Genomic DNA, 20,899 nt, shown 5'->3' on the forward strand with positions numbered 1-20,899 from the left:
GAATTTTACTGAAGAAGGGCTGAGACCATTACATAGCTCATTGTGATTGCTCTGCCCAGGCCTTTTGTTGTCATTTTATACAGCTACATGATTCTTCGTGTCACTTCAGAAGCTCATCAGGGAAAGATACTATTAATGGAAACACAATTTAAGTTAAAGAATCTGTCTTTGTGGTTGTCAAGCCTAGCTAGTAAGAACTAAATCCTTAAATATTCTGAGGACAAACAACCTGCTCATGTGTCTTGTATTTCTGAGAATGGCATCCTCCACCTGCAGAGCCCTTCTGTTGTGAGAACGGAACTGATGCCACAGAAAATGACCATGATGTGAAAAGAAAAGGGGAAGGTTTGGATTTCAGGTCATAGCTACATACTAGGGGTGGTACACCAAAACAAAGCAGAGTAGCTGTTATGACTTATAGTAGAAATAACAGGTAGAAATGCTCTTTTTTATCTATATTTTGCATTTATGTAAACAGGAAGAGATCCTGGTTGCTTTGCTGACACATTGGCGTGTTGGGGTGGACTATTTTGTTTTAATAGGCTTTTAAACTTGTTATACCTTTTTAGCAACATTTTTTTGTAATTTGCTAGCAAGGATGGTGTTAAAGGGTTTCTCCTTCTCACCATAACATTGCTAATCCACTGTTCAAATCAACCAAATATTGTTGCAGCTTCACCTATCTAGTGCTTGAATAGCTGTGGTGCCTTCATGCAAAACTCTTGCTGGACTTTAAAGCTACCATGAAGCATCAGCTAACATCAACAAAGTACTTCTGACTTGACTTGGAATAAAAAATGAGCCATTCAAACAAAAAAATTACATGCACCTAAATTATTTGAAACAACTTGAAGAAGCATTTTCTCTGCTATTGGCTGCAAAGTATGTGAAGGACATTGCATGAACTAATGACATGACCAAAAATTAGATTATCATGGTTATTTTCAAAGAAAGGCTAAAGGACAACTTCTTCAAGGCATTTATATGCCACATGATGCAGTTAAGTACCTTGGCTGGGATAAAAGTACTAAAGATATGTAAATCCCATTAGAAATAAAAGAAAGTTCAGTATTTTTCAGATGTCCCAGAAACTTCAGTATGATCTTTTTTATTATTATTTATTATTTATTTTTTTATTCCCTAAATTCCTTTGATAGCCAGGTATTATGATTTTTTTCCAAAAAATCATCAGTTGGAAACAAATCATTAGACCTTCATATGCCTTTTCCCTAGCTGCCTGCTACTCTGTCCTTTAAAAGCTGCCCTCCAAACCTTCCTGTTTCTTGGGAAGTCAATTTGGTTTCTCCTTTCTCCCTGCTACCAGACTCTTTCACTCATTGCAAAACACCTCCCTTCCCTCTTGACATTGCTCAGCTCTTTCCAGGGAAGCACGACTCAGGCTCCTCGTCCTCCTTCATGCCTACCCAAGTGTCTCAGCCTGAGTCCTGTGCTGAGCCCATTATACTGCCCTTCCCCAGAAAAAGGTGCCTGGAACTGGAAAGACAGATAAATCGCATTGTCACTCCTCTTCCCCTTGATATGTCATTTTTTTGTTGTTGTTCCAAGGACTTTTGCATAAACCACCTTTAATCACACAATGCAGGACATTCTTTGTAACATAAAGTTCAAATGATCTTCAGAAAGTCCCACGTGAAGCTCCCAACAGACACCAGACAGTGCAAGAGACCCACCCAGTGCCCAGCTTTTGGGTTACTTTTCCACAGTATGGATGGGTAAAAAGGCAGGTGAGGGCAAAGCTGTCAGGTCAGTGACACCGCACTGACACTCTACATTCCTTGCACAAAAAAAGGGTTTGTATTAAACTCCCCTGAATTGCACCGGTGTGTACAAAGAGAATAAAACGCAGAGCCTTCTATGGTCATCTCCAACAAAATTAAAGTAGATTAATTGGTAAGTAATACCTTAATGGTGTTAGAAGAGCCAATGATAAATTATTACCATGATTTATTGTAGAGCTAATTAATGTCTGCATGTATGCATAGATAGTCATGAATGTGCCAGAAATTATTTCTACAAAGACTATATTGAGTAACTGCTTGAGAAACCTGTACAAATGCTGAATGTGCATCTGAAAATATCTGATTCCCAGTTATTTGTCACATCATCAGTGCCCCAGAAATGATTTTGCCCACGATAACAAGGGAGAGACAGAACCTCTCTAACAAAAGAAATAAAAAAATAAAATAAAATTGTTTTTTTCTTTGTTTGTTTTCAGTCTAAGTCTCCAGACAAAGCTGTGCATCCTGTTTTCCCGTTTCTCAGTCAGACTTGACAAAAACCCTGAGTATTTCTGCAGGAGTGGTCTTTCTCTCCCGTTCCATCTCCTACATTGGTGGAGCGTTTGTCAATATTTCTCTTTTGAAAAAAAAAACAAGTTTGCAAAATGTGCTACATTTGAGTACAAAGAGATTTAGTTTTCTGATTACACCTATAAAATCTGTGCAAGAAGCTAGGGCAAGGCTCTGGCCTCGCTGTGTGTCACCTCTTGTGACCAAGTCAGCCTCCCACCCGAAACGAGCCCCTTTGCCAAAACAAGTGCGACTGTAGGAGCATCCTGCATGCCAGGTCTGATCTACGCAGATTGCTGAGCTGCACAGTGTAGCTGTGCTGCTCCAGGGGCACTGCTGCAAGAGAGCTTCAGCGATGTTTGATTGGATCAATATCTCTCTGTCAGTGTCAAGTAATGACTTGTATCAGTGTGCTCCGGGGCATGTTAATTTGCGCTTGGCACTCATAATATGCACTGTATAGTGTGTTTGTGCAGCTACTTTTCTGTAGATACAATGAGAGGAAAAGCCTCAGAAATACAAGCAGACAAATATACTGGTACCCAACAGTACATATGTAATCCAACTCCCTCTTCTTCCATTACATAAGAACATCAGGCGTGAGAAGAAAACAAAGCAAGTTAACTTTTTACAACTGTGGTGACTAGAAACAAGCACATATAAGGAAGAGATCTCTGGCATACAAAGGTGGCGTGATGGCAAAAAATAAAATAAATCCTGAGAGGAAGCTCACATTGTAGGGGCCTGTGGTTCCTTTGGGGGCCAGGAGAAGGCTGGGTTAGGTGCTCTGCTCCCATTGACCCTTTCCAGACACTTCAGCCAAAGTTCATCTTGACTTCAGCAGAAGTTAACCTGTGAACAAGGGGAATGCCCAGGAATGGTTATGCTTTTAGAAAACATGATAAAACTGTTGGATGCTTTGGAAAATGTGACATTTTTACAAATCAGAGTTGTAGGCAGGTCAGAATTCCCCTGCTTGCTGCCCTACTGCTGCTCCTGCTTTGTCCTGAACTACCTGTGCTACTTCTGTGCTGATAGCTCTGTCTTTCTCCTAGGTATTTCTCGTATAGCAATAATGCCATCTTCTTTTACATTTACTGCTAGCAGTACCACAAACCAGCATCCTGTTTGCCTTCTTTGTTGCAGCTGCATATGGGGCAGAAGGCTTTAGGGACTTTCATGCAATAATTCCCAAATCTTTTTCCCGTAAGTATACTGTAAATTCAGCTCACTACAAAGAGCATTTCCATCAAGTTCCTAGTTTTATGATATTCTGTGTGTCATTTCACTTCTCAGTAATGTACATTTGTCTGCATATGCTATCAAAGGTCTTAAGGAGTCTGATCTTTTTGATTTGTTCACATATGTTCTGTTTTAACTTAACATAAAGCCTACTTCAAAAGCCACCTTCTCCAAATTCCTGGCAGGCAAGGCATCTATAATTATATTTACACACAAATTATTATGTACATATTTGCATACTAATTAATAATCTTATAATTAAGAGAAAAGAACTGATGTATGATTTATGGAAAGTCTGTCATATCCTTAAGGTGAATAGTTCTATTGTTTCTGTTCACTACAGCGAAAACATCATTATGGGGTAGTATTCTACTAATTTTGTGGAATACTATAGACCACTTCTAATTAGCCACTTATGCTGTTTTTGTACTTCATTGCTTTGACACTGATTTTTTTTTTTACATACCTCTAAATTATTGCCCTTTTTAGAACATAAATTTTAAAGGAAAACTTGTTATTTAGGGTGTGCACATTCTATCTTGCATATGATTTGTTTTCAAAATGCAGTATTTGAAAGAAAATTCAAATGCCTACAATGGCAGACTTTTTAAAAGGTGTCCGGTCAAGCAGTGCTCAGAAATGTGCACACCTTTACTCCCAGCATCTTTCCTGGTAGGACTTTGATTCAGGTGCTATTGTCAGTCACGTCCATGCAATCCAACTGGAACACCTGGGAGGCTGCAGGGTGTAAGAGAGGACAGTTTGGCAAACATTACATTTTCCAGTAAATCTCAAGATCTTTCAACCTTTGATGTAATTAGTGACTGTATCTTATTTATGTCATTGCTACAGCACCAGTTGTGAATAAGGCTACCATGTAATTACTGTTGTACAAAAGAAAAAGACCAGGCTCTTTATGGGGTGAAATAGATGCCTTATGTACTCAGCTAGCCACTACCATAAATGCTCTCCCTTTTGGAGGTTCAGTGAAGCATGAGTTTTTTCACTAAAAGGAAAGTAAGATTTGGGGCAATTAACTGCTCTTTTGGAGCTTAACGAAGAACTGTTTTTCCACTGAAATCATCAGATCAGAAAACAAGGAATTAACTGTAAAGATGGTTTATTTTACACAAGAGATAACACGGTCCTGCAGTGAGAAGAGGAACAAATAACGCCATTAACTGATCTGAATCTTGGCCCATTTCTGTAAGATTTAGGTTTGAGTCTTGACTGTGTTTATATCAGATAAAATTTACCAACCTATGTGCTATCACATGTAGTCAGGCTATGCCAAATTTACACTTGCCTTTTTCTTCTAGTTGCAACCGATTGTCACTTATGGGATTATAATACAAAGGAGTTGTCCAATAAAGTCAAAATAGTTCTCCCACCCATCTTTATTGATTTGGCTGGTTTTTCATAGTAACTAATGGCTGTAGCTGATCCTCTCCTCTTACTTTGTGACACTAATCTTGCTGTCCTAAAACACAATTATCACTCCTATAATTTCCTGTAATACCAGTCCTTGCCCTTAAAATCCTTTCATCTTTTTTCACTCTTTATCAGTGTTTGTACTCTTTGCTCAATGTGAACATTGTCCTTGCTTACCCTATAAAAACCTACAAAACAAGTATTTGAATTTAGCACAGCCCTCAGGACCTTCCTGCCAAATGGAGAATGTTGCATTTTCAATTCATTTTCATCCATTGTCTTTGATGTGTTGCATATTTTCGCAATTGTTTGGGACAACTCTGTGAGGTGTGGATTCATTGTAAATTTGTTAATCTGAATTGTTAAAATGAATGTTACAAATGCAAAAATCTCACAGTGACCTAGGAACAGACTTGTAATGTTATTTGGGTTCCCAGCTCCCCGGATGTCTTGTACTTGTCTTACTGATACTCATTGTTCGTTGCTCCATGTGTTGCAAATTCATCGCATGGCACGTAGAAATGTAGTCATGTTTGTAGCTTTTGTTATTCAGGTATATTGTACATTCTGTGTAGAAGTTATCTCCTTTGATGTGACTGTTTCTTGGCCACTATATTTATTCTGTAACAAAACTGAGTGGCATCCTCTATTGTTTTTTCCAGCCGGTAATATTAAAATAGAGACTCAGAGTGATGAAGAGAATGGGCGTGCCTGTGAAATGAATGGGGAAGAATGTGCGGAGGATTTACGAATGCTTGATACCTCGGGAGAGAAAATGAATGGCTCACACAATGGCCCAGGCAGCAAGGCTATGTCAGGAGTTGGAGGCATTCGACTTCCTAACGGAAAGCTAAAATGTGATATCTGTGGGATAATTTGCATCGGTCCCAATGTGCTCATGGTTCACAAACGAAGCCACACTGGTAAGGCCTGGCATAGTTTTTCCTTTAGTTGTCAAGAATTGGCCACATATTAGGAACTAAGACTCTTTTTCTGTGAGTATCATGCACATGTTTCCTCTTGTAAGATAACGCAGCATCGGTGGGCATTTGGAACTTGTTTTTTTTTGTTATTGCATTTTGGACAGCACAGAGATTGAGATTTCTTCTTGATGAAAGTCCATCTATTGCGTTAGAATTGGAAAAACAAAACCAAACCAAAACAAAAAATAACACCAACCAAGATTTGTCAGCGGAACAGGAAACTGGTATAATTTCATTTATTCCATTCAACAGTTGTACATTATGCTGATACTAAAATTGGTGTCTGAAGGAATGTACAATTTCTTTGGTTTGAAGGTTTGAAGCTACATGAAAAAAAAATGTTTCAGAATGAAAAAAAAAAAAAAAAAAAAAAAAGTCTTGTTTATTTTGTAAGAAATTTCTAAGAACTCCTGAAAAAAATGTGACCAACTCTGAAATTGACATAGTTCTGATGTTTCCAGCAATGCAAAAAAGTTCATTATGGATCAATGATTATGAAAGTGATTGGCAAAATGAATAAGTAATATAAAGTTTTAAGGGAACTGCACTGGCAGTCTTAGGGAAAAAGGGGTTAATTTTACATCAAGCATTTCATGAAGTAAAAGCAAGTATTGTCATTGGTCAGATCTGGACTAAAAGGTCTCCACCGGGACACCAAAAGAGACACGTAAAGAGGTTGTGCTCTGCAGTGATGGCTTTTCATTATCAAAGTGCTGTGAATTTTGACTCAATTTTCCAATTCTAAATAATCTGAAAGAGTGCAAAAAAAAAAATAAAAAAAAAAAAATGAAGAGGCTGAAACAAATTAAGAACTAAAGATCAGGGTGAGTCTCATCTTACCTGATATAAGCCATATAAAAATGAGGCTTCCAGTCTAAACTCTAAGGTCTTCTGTAGACAAGGGAGAAGAGCTGAACTGTACTGTTGTGCTGCACAAGTTACTTTGAAAACAAATAATAATGTATTCAGCAGTTTTACATGGATATTCAGATGGGAGGAAATTTTGAAATATTTTTAAGGTAAAAATAATTTTTCCAGTGGTTATATTCCACTGAAATAGTTGAGCAAATATTTTCTTCCTCTGCATCTTCCCTAATCATGTTTAAATGATTTCCCCAGAATTACTAAGGAGTGAGATTAGCAAAGAGCCTTCAGAGTTTGGTGGAGAGGATTCCTGAGGAACCCTGAAGCCCCCCCAGTGATGATGTCTGCAGTTTTACCTGTGACTGTTCAAGATCTCAAAGGGTGCAGTCCCTGGGTTAATGTGGATTAGCCACGTTCAGAAGCAATCCACAGGTAGCAGCGCTGCTTTGTTTGGCTGCTTCACAGTACTCTGCAGTTCAGTGTGATGAATCCTCCAGCCAGGGAAGAGCAAATACGTATCTTTATTGGAAAAGCCACAATTTATTCCTAGAAGAGAGGCTGCAATGCACTTCCTAGATATAACAGAGTGCTTTCTTAGCATTGAATTTTAGCAGGATCCTTTAAAAGCTGATAATTTGTTTATGGAAAATGACTTGGACCTGAGGCCTTTACAAGAGGCCCATGGGGGTAAGAAGAGTTTAGTAGCAGTTGAAATAAAATGCTGCAACTTAAAATGCATTCAGAGGCAGAAGGCTTTGTGCTTGGTTAAGGAGGCTGCTGTTTTATTAACTGTAGGTTGAGGAGGAACAGAAGGAGCTAGTGTGCAATTCAGTGCAGCTAAAATACAAAGTCAATTAATAACTTGATATAAAAATGACAAAATGAGAAAGAGAAACAGAGAAATATTAGGCACGTGTTTATGTGCAGACACGTGCACGTGGAAATGGGAGTGGGAACAAAGCAGCCAAGCTACAGCTGTGCTTGTTCCAGTATTTAAAAAAAAAAAAAAAAAAAAAAAAAAAAAAAAAAAAGAGAGAGAAGAAAGTGGCTTAAGTATGTGAATTTGTCCAGAATTCATCTTGTACAGATGGTCAGCAAAAGGTGTTTGTATGGCCCAGTCCTTCACGGCATGTTATGGCCATGGTGAGCACCTCTGAAAATCACAGGGTGGTGGCAGCACAGCAGCCATGGCTGTGGCTAACACATCGCCTGCTGCAGCTGAGAAGGAGCTATTTTGGGTTCCCAAAGATCAGAAACGGTGTTTACACCAAGGCTGAATGGCCTCGGTGAGGACACGCCTGGTTTTTGTCAGGCTGTGGGTAGAGCAGCGTTCGTTTCCAGCGCGCCGGTTAGCATCCAGGCAGCCGTGCCGTGCCGGCTGTGTCTTGGCAGGGAGAGCTCTGCCACGATTCCCCCTCTGCCAGCTTCTGCGAAGGCTCCATCCTTGCTCCTGGGGCAGACTTCAGCTTCCACAGCACTGTGCTGGGCAGAGCAGTCGGTGCCAAACACCCCCAGGCACTGCTTTGAAAGCCCTGTCAGCCCATAGGTGCGGGGCCTACAAGACCTCTTGGCCCCTTGTGGTGCCCATCCTGTGACAACGGGGTCCTCTCTTTAGTCAAGGAACACAGCTAAAGCCTCACGAGCTGTACGTGGCTCAACAGAACCTCCTCCTGTTTTCAGTAATAAAACTGAAAGTTATCAAGTCAAATCCCTGAATCTTTCCATGGAAATAAAGCCTTTGCTTTCTGGCCCATCTCACCCCAAGCCCTTTGCAAGCAGGCCTCGTAGGGGAGCTGTGCGCTTTCAGGGTAATGGAGGTACCGGGGGCTCAGGGCTGGTAGTTTAAATTAAAGGGACGTCATGGGGAGATAGTGGTGACTGCTTTTCCTTTCAGTTGTGCTGTGAAAATTAAAGTAGAAATGGGGTATACTATTACAGACATTTAACTGACTATGCTGACGCCCGTTTCAATATATGCCTGATGAAAGAATAAGCCTCACAAATGAATTACTTTGCTGCTAATTCATATAAAACCTGCATATGCAGTGAGGTTTCCTTAAATAAATATTTGATAGGTGAACAAAACTCTAGCACCCTGAAGTGCCAAAATAAAATGACTGCCTGACCTGATAAAAGCCATAATTACTTTTAATGAATACACCTGCCAAGCACAGATATGCAGAGCAGCACCTCATATGTCTAACCCCTTCTGCCTGCAAGCAGCTGTAAAACCCTTACTGCTTCCCAGGACTTCACCTGTTGCTCCCAGCTGTGGAGCGAATCCAACTCACAGGTGTCCAACTCCAGTCACTCCCTTTCCCCGAGGCTTTTTTGAGTTTATTTTCTCCAGCCTGCCACTGCTTTCTTGCTCGGGGTTTAGGAAAAGGGTGAGAGAAACCTCCTTCTGCTCCCCGAAAATGAGAGCTCAGGGCATCGCCTCAGGCTTCCATTGTTTAGCGTGCACATATGGGTGTGCATGTGTGCAGATATGTACATATATGTGCGTGCATATATTTTTATATATTCCCTCTTTATACACCTACTCCTTTAGCTTAAGTTTAAGTTAGTTTAGTTATGTCTTGGTTGGATCTGAATGTCTCAAATTTATTTAGAAAGTGAGTGCTTGCTGAAGAAACAGCGTTTCTGAACATGTGAAGGAGGAGAGCTATGAGCAGCTGAGTGTTAGGTGACTTTGTCATTACGTTGCTTAACAACTGAGAAAGATTTCAATTAAGATGATAAATGTTCTTCACAGAATAAATAGTCCAGGCCCTGGGTCCCACTAAGGCTTGCAGTGCACTGCGGTGTTGGTTGATTCAATTCAGTGCCCCACTCCAGTTTTGCTCCGGGGCCCTTGTCCCTCCATAGCTGCATGTTGTGAAGTGAAATCCACATGAGGCAGGCAAGTGATGTTCAGTAGGGACAAGAAAATAACAGGCAAAGAAGGCAGAAGATGCATTACGCATTTTTACCTTTCATTCTCTCCCTTCCCCGTTTCTGGGGGATGCTGCCACAGCCAGTGACCTTCTGTCAGGGACCAGCTGCCTCCTAACATGGCTGGGAGCCATGCTTGATGTATGGGATGACAGAAACCACATGAAATGCAGGAGATCCCCACTCCAGTAACTGTAGCATGAACAACCGAGGGCTGGCAAACCTACATGTCATACCAGGCTCTTTAATGCTGACGTAGTTTCACATGTGCAGCTGTGCAAGCCTGGGATCCCTTACGTGTCATCCCATTGTAGGTTTTGTAGAAATACTTGCTATGCAGCAGCCTCATGGGAAATGCTCCATCCGTCTGTCCTTTCCACCAGCACAAGGTTTCACCCTGTAATTATGAGAGCTGTAGGCTGGAGCTACATTTCATTCTTACTTTACACGTATCTCCCAGAGTACTTTTACGATCCTTGTTTTCCCCTCTAAGTAAAAATATCAGAGATGATTGCTAGGAAAAGCTGTCTAGTAAGAATTAACCATTCCTTCTGAATCTGTATCCCTCATTGCAAACTGACTTCTTCATTACAGTTTTGGTCCATTTCTGAAAAATACCTGCCACACTGAGTACTGTCACAGAGATGAGGAGGTAGAGCAGACTCGTACCCATTTTCTTTTTCCCCTAAGAACTGCTGTGCATGGCTTATTAAGTATATTGCAAAATCCTGCAAGCTAAATGCTTGCATTTCTGTAGGCCCCCAGTTGTACCAGCTGTGGATGTAGCTGAGATGAATACGGTTACCAGAGGGACAAAGAAAGCAGGTTCATTTGGCTGGTCAGGGCTGACCTGCTTGGAGTTATTTGACCAGTGAAAATATCTTGCCATAACATAGGTTTCTTTCATTGTTAGCTAAATGCTAAAGTTGCTAACCTTGATTGCAGAGCTTGCAGATTTTTGTGTTGGGACTGTGCTGCTAATTGCTTTGCAGCTTTTTACAGCATTATCCAAAAGTAAAAAATGATCATGCTGCACATAAATGCACGTGTGGACATACAAGTTGCTCCTAGATGTCCAAAGTAGTAAGTGATGGTTAAGTGAGAGAGAAGAAAGAAATTATTTAACTTGTATTTTATTTTTTACATGTTTTAACTTCAGCACTGGAATTTTATATTCAGTTTTATTGCTATATAAAGAAAATCAAAGCTAAGAACAGGTCATCTCTGAGCTGCTTCTAATATTTTGAATGCATTACAATTACTAAAGTAGATTACATTTTTGCCTAAGAAAAACAGAATTCAGCAAATGAGTTTCAAAGGCTGGTTTGACTTAGTCAAGGGCTATGTCTTATGAGAAGTGGGTGTGCAGAAGCAGTTCATGTTTATGAAGTGCTCTCATGTATAAATTTTCCTCTATTCCTATCTGGTACAACTGGAAACATAAGAGATTTTATTTCCTACTGACTTAAGAAAAGGCCTCATGTATCTTAAATCAAAAATAAATAGCTAAGTGAATATATGACCATTTGTAAACAGCATTAAAGAGCAAACAACAGCCATATTAATTTTGTAAAGGCTACATGATTTTCTTGCTTGATAGGAGGTACCCATTTAGACAAAGCAAGGCTGTATCACTTCAGGTTTTTCCCTGTGTCTTTCCAAAGCATGAACCAGAAGAGCCCATTTATACAACTTGTCTGCTAATACCTTGCTGAGAGAAGAGTTGGGACTCTTGTATGGAAGTACAGGGCTCCCTTTGCACTGTCTTAACTTATGTGATTTTACTCTCTCTTTCTCTCTCTTTCTCTGTCTCTTTCCTGATTTGGCTGCTTAGGGACAGACAGGTAATGGAGAAGAAATTGAAAGGGAAAATACAGGGAAAATGTAAATGAAAAGAAGTTATTATAACTGTTATAATGAAGTGCCTTTCATTTAAATATAAGAATGTAACGCTGAAATGAACTTGTGATCCTGAAATGCATTTTTAATGAGTTTCCTTTTTATTTTGCTGCTTCAGTGGCATATTTTAAAGACCCTTTGAAAAAAGCCACATTAAAAACCCCACCAAATGCCACAACATGCAAAATTGGATATTGGTTTATTCCAAAACTGCTGATCAGGAAGAGTGGCTCTTCAACACAAAATGTTGCAGTCACTTTATTTAAATGAGTTTGAATTTGCATTGTGATGTGCCATTCTGATTTAGAAAAAAAAAATTAGATTTTCAGATCAAATTGACCCAGCCAGTGAAGCATTAAGAAACTGGCAGGTTTAGTCTGAAAGCCTCATGTTATATCAAACCTGCAGCCGGTGGAAGTCACAGAGCAGCAGTGAGAAAACAACTTTTTTCGCTGAAATCTTTCTCTTGTTACTGCGTAAGATTTTTTGTTCTCACATATTTTCTCCTTCCCCCCTTAGGAGAACGCCCTTTCCAGTGCAATCAGTGTGGGGCCTCTTTTACCCAGAAAGGCAACCTTCTGCGCCACATAAAGTTGCACTCGGGCGAAAAGCCCTTCAAATGTCACTTGTGTAACTATGCCTGCCGACGCAGGGATGCCCTCACGGGCCACCTGAGGACTCACTCAGGTAAGTGAAGTTGCGGGACTGCCTTGGGGCACCAAGGAGATGGGGGCTTTGATGGCCACCAAGCCTGAGGGATCTTCTCGCTCTGGGAAGGCGAGTAGTCTCATGGCAGTGTTAACCAAGCTGTGAGCTGGCTGCAGTGTTTTAGCAGCAAAGAAATGACTAATCTCTGCTTGCACTCATGATCCTTCAGCTGAGCTGATCTTTTTCCCATACTTCTTGGCCGGTTAGAAGTTTCTGTATTAGGGTTTCATCTTACAAGTCTTGTGTGAGTAATTCATTTCATGGAACTACCAACATGAATTAAAGCTGTTGAATGCTTTAGGGCTTAGATGTCATTTATCTGCATACAGAGATAACACAAGGTCTACACACAGTAGATTTTAAGTCATGAAGTCTCAAAAACCTTCAGTCTGGTAGTCATTCTCAGTGTAAGGCATGAATACCACCTACAGCATTTAGCAGCAGTTATTTGTTGCATCTGGTTATTACAAGTACATTGAAAGGGAAAGGGTGGGGAGGAGTGAGAGGGAGGGAGAGAGAAAGATAAGAATCTTCCAAAAATTAGGATTCTGGTAGAGGTTTTCTGTGTTTTCCCTCAATAGTAATATATAGAAATGAGTGAATATTTTTGAATAGTTGCATTTTTCCAATGCCATTGACTTCTCATTGATGAAAGCCCTAGTCACATTCCTTCTGTGAAGAAAAAATAATTTAGCAACTTTATAAAGTACCTTAAAAAGCAGAGTGTAGTCTCACCAAGTTTCACAAGCTAAGCTGGAAATACAAATTGGATACGACACCTCCAAGACAAATTGCTGGAACTGACACTGGTAACTTTACTTGTGAAAGGTGACTTTGGGACAATTGCTTTGAGTAGTGGAAGGAGGCTCTCAAAGGGACATTTTAGTGTTGTACAGAGCTAAGGAAATTCTTCTAACACACATTAAATGATAAGAACCCTAGGGTTGGTCCCACATATCCAAAATAAATTCATATTTAAAGTTCTATTTTGCCTCTCTCCCCCTTACTGATTTTAGTGGCTGTGGAATTTAAACCACAATTTTTCATACATACGTGAGACTACACCTCAATGCTTTCAGCAAATGCTTAGGATTCCATAACTAAAAGAAAATGCATAAAATATAGATTTTGATTGGTTCCTGTAATTAGCAAATTGACACAAATACATTATAAATGAGTTGGATGCCTGAGTCTGATATTCACCTGAGAATTTGTAAAAAAAATTCAAAAGTTCAGCTGTGTAACCACCTAAAATTGTGAAATCACTTATGAGGTGACAATCTTTTCACACTAAGACAGAAAATTCATGTCCAGAAGTCCATGAAACCCAATTATCATTGTGAAATTCCTGCAACTGCCTAGATCTGCATTGATGTAAAACCAATTTTTGTCATGTCCTTTGTCTTGAATTTCCAGAAGCAGAGAGCAAGGAAACGTGAAATCTACCAATCTACCATTGTTCTAAAAGATTTGAGCTGATTCTTGTTACAGCAGAATTGATATCCAGTCATGGGCAGGTGCAAGAACAGACCTATGAATAGGTCTTCCTTGTTCACAGTCTCCGTGGGAGCTAGGCTTTAGGGTAACTTTGCTCAGATCTTTGAAGGTTTCTCAGTTTCTAACTTGTATAGATGTCATTTTTGAAGATTTAGTGTTACAGTCCTTATCTGATGTGAATCATCTGAAATAAGCTTGCAGCACCCACAGAATTGGCTTGTTGATGCAAAGATATACAATTAGTTTTCCATTATTTTATAAAAATAGATAAAATCTTTCTTCAGTTCACCTCATGGGATTTTTTGGGGTGTTTTTTGTTTGTTTGTTTTGTTTTGTTTTTTGTTCTTACCATTATTAACGTGCTGTTGAATACCTCATGTGAACTTTTCAATTAATTTTATTTTCTCCAGTTGGCAAACCCCATAAGTGTGGATACTGTGGTCGCAGCTATAAGCAGCGCAGCTCTTTGGAAGAACATAAAGAACGCTGTCATAACTACCTTCAAACCATGAGTATCTCAAGCAACCTTTATTCAGGTAATAAAAGCATCCATTTGGGGGTTAACAGTGTCCTGTCACGTACTCAGGAAAAGGAATTTAAAAGGAACAGTAGTACCATTTGTGGCATCTTTTCTTGTTGGAGAGGCAGAATGTTACGCATACACCCACACACCACCATATTTATAATATTGCATCTGGATTTATTCTATATTTGATAAATATTTGGCTTTTGTCTCATATTGTTTAGCTAAAAAAAAAAAAAAAAAAAGCCAAAGTGGAAATCAGATACATATTAAGACATTTGCAAGACCTAGAACACTCCAGTTCACCATCTCAAGACCAAAATATAACTACATCATCTCAACACTTCTTCCTTTTGCTTGGAGTCTTATATCACAGTCCATCTGTGGGTGTATTCTTAATAATGAGTTAATATCAGTGGTTTAGGTAGGGCTGGAGGATCTCCTGCAGCATTTCTCATCTCCTGCCATTCCCAGGCACAGCTTAATGGGCTCTCTTTATGACTGGGGCCAATGAATATGGCAAGAATGAGCTACCTGTCTTCCATTTCAGTCTTCCAAGCAAGAGGACAGGAAGCCAGAGGGATTTAACCTAGCCAATCTTACTAAGTCCAGAAAGGGTAACAATTTGTTGACAGCCTACATCTTCCCAGTCTCACCAGTTTTAACAGGAACTGTTGCTCTTCTTAAAGAAACTGGTCTTATGTAGAAAGAATGTAAAGGGCATCTCTTGGAGAAATACAAGAGATGCCCAGAAATACAGCAAGCAAGCAGATGTTGGGGGTTAGATATTTTTTTAATAAAGATCACAAGGATCTGTACGGGATTATTTGCAGAAAGTACCCACGCATAATTTTAGCTAATTATAAGATCTAGCATCTGAGCTTCAGGTTATAGCTCACTGAATAAGTTACGTTTCTTGCACACCTTTCAATCCTGTCAGTATATATTATTCAGTTTGTCAAATGACAAAGTGGAAAGTTCTCCCTGACCTGTTTTCAATGATTCCTCATTTGATATATTATATCTGGACAGAACCTGAATATGTTTTTACATGCCATCAAATAATGTAAAGTATATGCATATAATAGTAACTGGCATAATGTGACTGGCAACTGTCTGGCAGACAGTGTGTGAGGGCAGTGCCCCTTCTAATTTTATTGAGGGGATGGAAAAAGTATAAATAGAGAAGCTCAAAGTAATATACAGTAGGCAGCAATACTTATTCCTCAAAGAGGTGATCGGATCTAGAAGCAAATATTCTGCCTTGTAATTCAACTTTTCAAGTGTCTGGCATTGGATTTGAAATGCCTGCATGCAACACATGAAAATCGGCATGAATTAGTAGCTGAACTACTTCTAAAGACTTAGTAAGCAGAAATACCCATATGAAATTGATGTCAGGAATCAGAAACTATAATTAGAAATGTTATAGTTTTAGAGATAGATAGAACCATGTTTATAGCAAATCCTGTCAGAAAAGAGTTTACAGTAACTTAGGATTGAATGTCTAATATCTGATTGGGATGAAAACCTGGGATATCGACGAACGCTTTGGAAGAATTACCTTCCAAGCATATACTGAAAACATCACATAAATTCACATTGGATATAATAGGATTGCTTTTTGCAAGTTAGGAAAAAAATACAGGATTAACTTCTGGTTTAGCCCTTGTATTCTGCCCAAGACTCTTAAAAATAAAAATTAAAATATTAGTAATCAGTTAATAAAACAAACCTTTATTTTTCTAAAAATAAATCTTTCCCACTTTTTTTTTCCTAGTATATTGCATTATAAACAATCTTTTCTGTTTCACTGCAAACAGGGTAGCTCTGGGTATACATACCATTTTGCAATGTTTACATTATTTCCCATATAAACCCAAAGATTAAAATGTGCAATGAAACAGTTCAGAACATGAGCATCCTTCGATATTTTTTCTTATATTTGTTCTTATATCTAGAAAATTAAGTAATTATACTGCTACGATTCTTATGATAGGGTGTGTCAGGGTGTGACAGAGCTATGAAGTCCTTTCTTTTTTCAGACTCAAAAAAGTTGGTACAAATATTTTCTCGGGCATCTGATATGACATTCTGCTACAGCGGGTTGATTTTTTACAGCATTTTTAAAATACCTCATGCAGAATACATTAAAAAAATAAATCAGTTGAAAGGAACTAAACTGGTAAAAGTTTTCTGTCAGCTTGTAAATCTAACAAATGTAATTGGGAAAGTACTTATACAAGGGAAAGATCCAGCAAATAAGATTAAGAAGGGAAACAGATTGTATTTATATTTTAATTTTTGATTGTTTTCTTTAAGAGAAGGAGATTCAGCATGAAATTAGGAACCAGTTGAATTTAATGGAAAAAGTCTTACTTTAGAGGACTAAAATATCAGTGTCCATGTGAAGCTCTTTTCTTAGAGGTATTCACTGGAGTTTTGCATTTGAGTTGAGTGGAATTGTGCTGAAGTCCTATCAGGCCTATGTAAAACCATAGAATCACAGAATGGTTTGGGCTGGAACGGACCTTAAAAACCACCTAGTTCCAACCCCTCTGCCACAGGCAGGGACACCTCCCACCAGACCAGGTTGCCCAAGGCCCCATCCAGCCTGGTCTTGAGCACTTCCAGGGATGGGGCATCCACAGTTTTATGGGCAACCTGTGCCAGTGCCCTACTAACATCTGAGTAAAGAATTTCTTCTGAATATTCAATCTAAATCTCCCCTCTTTTAGTTTAAAGCCATTCTCCCTTGTCCTGTCCCTCCACTCCCTGACAAAGAGTCCCTCCCCAGCTTTCCTGTAGGCCCCCTTTAGAGAGGGCTTCCAGTACCTAAGGTTTCCCCTCTGCGCCTTTTATTCTCCAGGCTTAACAACCCCAGCTCCTTCAGCCTGTCTCCATAGGAGAGGTTCTCCAGCCCTCTGATCATCTTTGTGGCTCTCCTCTGTACGCACTCCAACAGGTCCATGTCCTTCTTGAGCTGGGGCCCCCAGAGCTGAAAGCAGTGCTCCAGGTGGGGTCTTAGGAGAGTGGAGTAGAGGGGGAGAATCACCTCCCTTGACCTGCTGGCCATCCTTCTTTTGATGCAGCCTGGGATACAGCTGGCAAACCATATATAACAGAGAAAAAATAGTTTATGAAGCTTAAAAAGGGTCAATTACAGCTCTTGAATCACCTGTGGATTTTGACTTGGAAAGACAACATTTTTTTTCTAGTTCATAAACAAAGAATTACAGAAAGTTAACAGGTTGGCTGCAAAATTTAAAGAAGGGTCAGTTGCAAAGGCTGCAAATTAGTATTTGATCTAACTTGTCCAAATTTATATATACATTTATATATATATATATGCATTATATATATATATATAAACAGTTTTTAAAGTTGTAATATTGGAAGTTTGAATGAAGTTGAAGATATAATTTACCCTCTTTTGAACTAAGAGAAATGAACTGTTGTAACATCCTAAACAGATATTTCTCAGTCCTTTCACTTTTATAACTAGAAATCCAATCTCCTGTTTCACTGCTAAACAATCTGCTTTAAACATTATTGGGAAGTCTCTTCCTAACTACTAACTGGAAGCCTTAGCCAGTACAAGATGCTAGCACGTGCTTATTCAGTGGTGATGAGATAGCATCAATGTCTTTTAATATCCTGCACCCTAATGACCAAATGCTGTTAATTCACATCTTGTGTCAGTCACAGGCTTTTGCATCTTTACGAGTTGGGGCATCATTACATCTGACTCCCTGTCACCGCAGCAATGAATCAAAAGCCAGCCATGTGCTCTTCTGCTTGGTAATGTGAGCGATTGCTGTCTGGGGCACCTCTCTTGCTCTTTCCAGTTATCCACCAGGGCCTGATGTTCACATCTTTCAGGAGCAATGAAACTTCTACAATTTTTGCTTTTATGGCAGTTCTATGTCATCAAAATAATATTGCACAGGACCTGCATTTTCCCAACTACTAAGAAACAGACAGGTACCAGACTAATGGTTCTGGGAGCCTTTCTCACAGCCAAGTGGAATAAATCCATAAAAAAATTCTCAGCAAGTGCAGAAGGCAAAATGTAGCAGAGTGCCTCACCTAACTGAAGTAGTGTGCAGAATCTAAGTCTAAAAACCATGTTTTGCTTCTCCCTTTTATAGTAACTCACAAGTTCAGGAATAATATAAATATCCTAGTAGCAGGTAAACATAAAATTAACTGCTTTCCTGCCTTTCTCTGAAAATAAAAGAAATAAAATAAAAAAAGAAAAAAAAAAAAAAGTGCTGTGATCTCACAGCATATTACCTTTCCATTATTTGCTGGAAGTCAGAAACACCTTTCCATGTATTTTTTAGTAATTGTTTCACAGGTTCATTTTCATATATCCCTTCTCTTTCTGCAGGAAAATACTGAAGTGGAATGTAGTGAATGTGAAATAGTATCCCTGCTCTAGAGCCTCACAGCCAAGTTCCTTTCTAATTCTACAGTGTCTTAGCAGCTGCAGGAAGTTATAAAACAGGTTTGAGTATCAGAAATCAGCACTCCACTATAGATGTGACCTTAGCAATTTAGCTAAAATTGTGATTTAAAGTCAAAAATTGCATTGAGGAATTATGGCAATATTTACTAGGAGAAAAAAAAAAAAAAAAAAAAAAGGTAGGGGAAAAAGGTAGGGGTTTAGGGGGTGTGGTGATGTAACTTGCAACTACATTTTCCACTACTGGAGCTGAGAAGTTTGTCCATTGTTCCTGCTAAAGAAGTGGTAATCACGTAGGCTGTTCCACTACGACAGGTGGGGGTAACAGTGGGAGGGTGAAAAGTTGAGCTGCTTCACGTCCAGTATAATGTCAGAGCCTCATTTATTCATGACAGTGCAGAGTGGCTGTACATCAAGGGCAGAGTGATTGTGCTACATACAGGCAGATGCCTTGCAGTTGCAGTCTCATTTCTTCGTCCTAAACAAGGGAGACATGCATATGTATACATAGATTAATCAGCGTAAGGGACTTTGTTACAGTCAGAATTGACCTGTGTCTGCAGTGTTGGATCTGGTTGAGAGCTGAAAGACATTAGCTAAGAAACTCTAACCTGAAGACAATGGTTCCATTAACATGGAACAAGCGTGCCTAACCCTTCTGATGTCATTTGATTTCAGTCATAAAAGAGGAAACTAACCAGAGTGAAATGGCTGAAGACCTGTGCAAGATAGGGTCAGAAAGATCCCTCGTGCTGGATAGACTAGCAAGTAACGTCGCCAAACGTAAGAGCTCTATGCCTCAGAAATTTGTTGGTAAGAGTTAAACGTTTGCTGTCTCCTAAAAAATAAAACAAAACAAAAACCCCAACAAAACTCACAGAATTTTTACTTTTGCTTTATGATTTTAATTGTTTAACTAAATTAGCAATATTTACTTCTATAGAAGCAGATACAGCAATGTGTTGGGGAAGAAAAAGCCAGCCAAGCTTCTCCACTATACACTTCTGCAGGCTTAAATTCCCATATCTGGAGATCTATTTTAAGTCTTTCTTTCTTTTTCTAATGCTAACAAGACAGATCTTTACAAGATCTACCCAGGTTCCTGAGGTTGTCTTAAGAACCTGAAAACAGCTTTAGGAAGGTCTTCTGTTGGGAAAGTATTTGACCACATTTTCAGGGTTATTTTATTAACTTATTAGATGAGATCCAGATCTGGACATGCTGGTATATGTGAATGCATTCATGAATAGTTGAGCATAGCCTGGATAATGCTCTTCACCCCTTCACAAAGTCTGTATACTTCTACAGCCCAAAATGATTGTGGAAATATATGCACATAGTTCTGAGAATAATACCTAAATGAAAATATCTTTGGGTAACTCTAAGAATAGTGAAAAAAATCATGGCTGTTTGCACGTAATACACACATTTTTTTTGTCTTAACAATGAAAAAATGGAGGCTACACCTATTTTGTTCTGCTTGTTAAGCCTTCTACTAAATAATGGTTAGATCAGTTCTGTAGCAGTCAGACACAGACAATATTTTATCAGCTATGTTGAATTAGTCTTAAATGAATAATAACATGGGAAATTTGATGACAGCATATACTCGTATCTACTCAGATTCTTTTATAATTCTCTGTACATACATTTATAATATTCTATAGGAGACAGAGAAAATTGAAGTCTTTAGAAAAATACACATTATAAAGGTCTTCAGTCAAAAGTCAAGGGAAAACTAGACCAGTTTATGGGACAGAAATTCCAAACAAACATTCTTCAATGAGGACACAAAGATGAACAAAAAATTAGTATTTTTGAGACAAGGGAAGGAGAATCTCAGCTACAGCTGGAACAAAAATTTGCAGTCAAAGTCCAAGATTGTGTTCAAGTCCCAAAGCAAAAAAACTGCAGGAGGTGGTCAAGGATAAGAAATGCTTATGCTCTTAAAATGAAGGACAAAATTTGTAGTAGAGGTAGTTACCAAAAAATATAGCCACCATGTGAGGCAAACCAGATTCCATTAGACTCCCCAGTAACT

General features: G+C 39.0%; 1 protein-coding gene across 10 annotated transcripts in view; it reads left to right on the forward strand.

The window, feature by feature from the left end:
• Nucleotides 1-20,899, forward strand: part of IKZF1 (IKAROS family zinc finger 1) — a 73,119-nt gene that overhangs the window by 44,607 nt on the left and 7,613 nt on the right. For 4 of the 10 annotated variants that reach the window (XM_035318630.1, XM_035318629.1, XM_035318631.1 and 1 more), the window contains 5 exons: nucleotides 3,456-3,515; nucleotides 5,645-5,905; nucleotides 12,182-12,349; nucleotides 14,278-14,403; nucleotides 19,537-19,671. In XM_035318630.1, coding sequence (XP_035174521.1) covers nucleotides 3,456-3,515; nucleotides 5,645-5,905; nucleotides 12,182-12,349; nucleotides 14,278-14,403; nucleotides 19,537-19,671 — 750 coding nt within the window. The remainder of the gene's footprint in view (nucleotides 1-3,455; nucleotides 3,516-5,644; nucleotides 5,906-12,181; nucleotides 12,350-14,277; nucleotides 14,404-19,536; nucleotides 19,672-20,899) is intronic. The other 6 variants (XM_035318635.1, XM_035318637.1, XM_035318634.1 and 3 more) reach the window with 5 other exon arrangements.

The sequence above is a fragment of the Oxyura jamaicensis genome, chromosome 2 (genome assembly GCF_011077185.1).
Source record: "Oxyura jamaicensis isolate SHBP4307 breed ruddy duck chromosome 2, BPBGC_Ojam_1.0, whole genome shotgun sequence".
NCBI lineage: Eukaryota > Metazoa > Chordata > Aves > Anseriformes > Anatidae > Oxyura > Oxyura jamaicensis.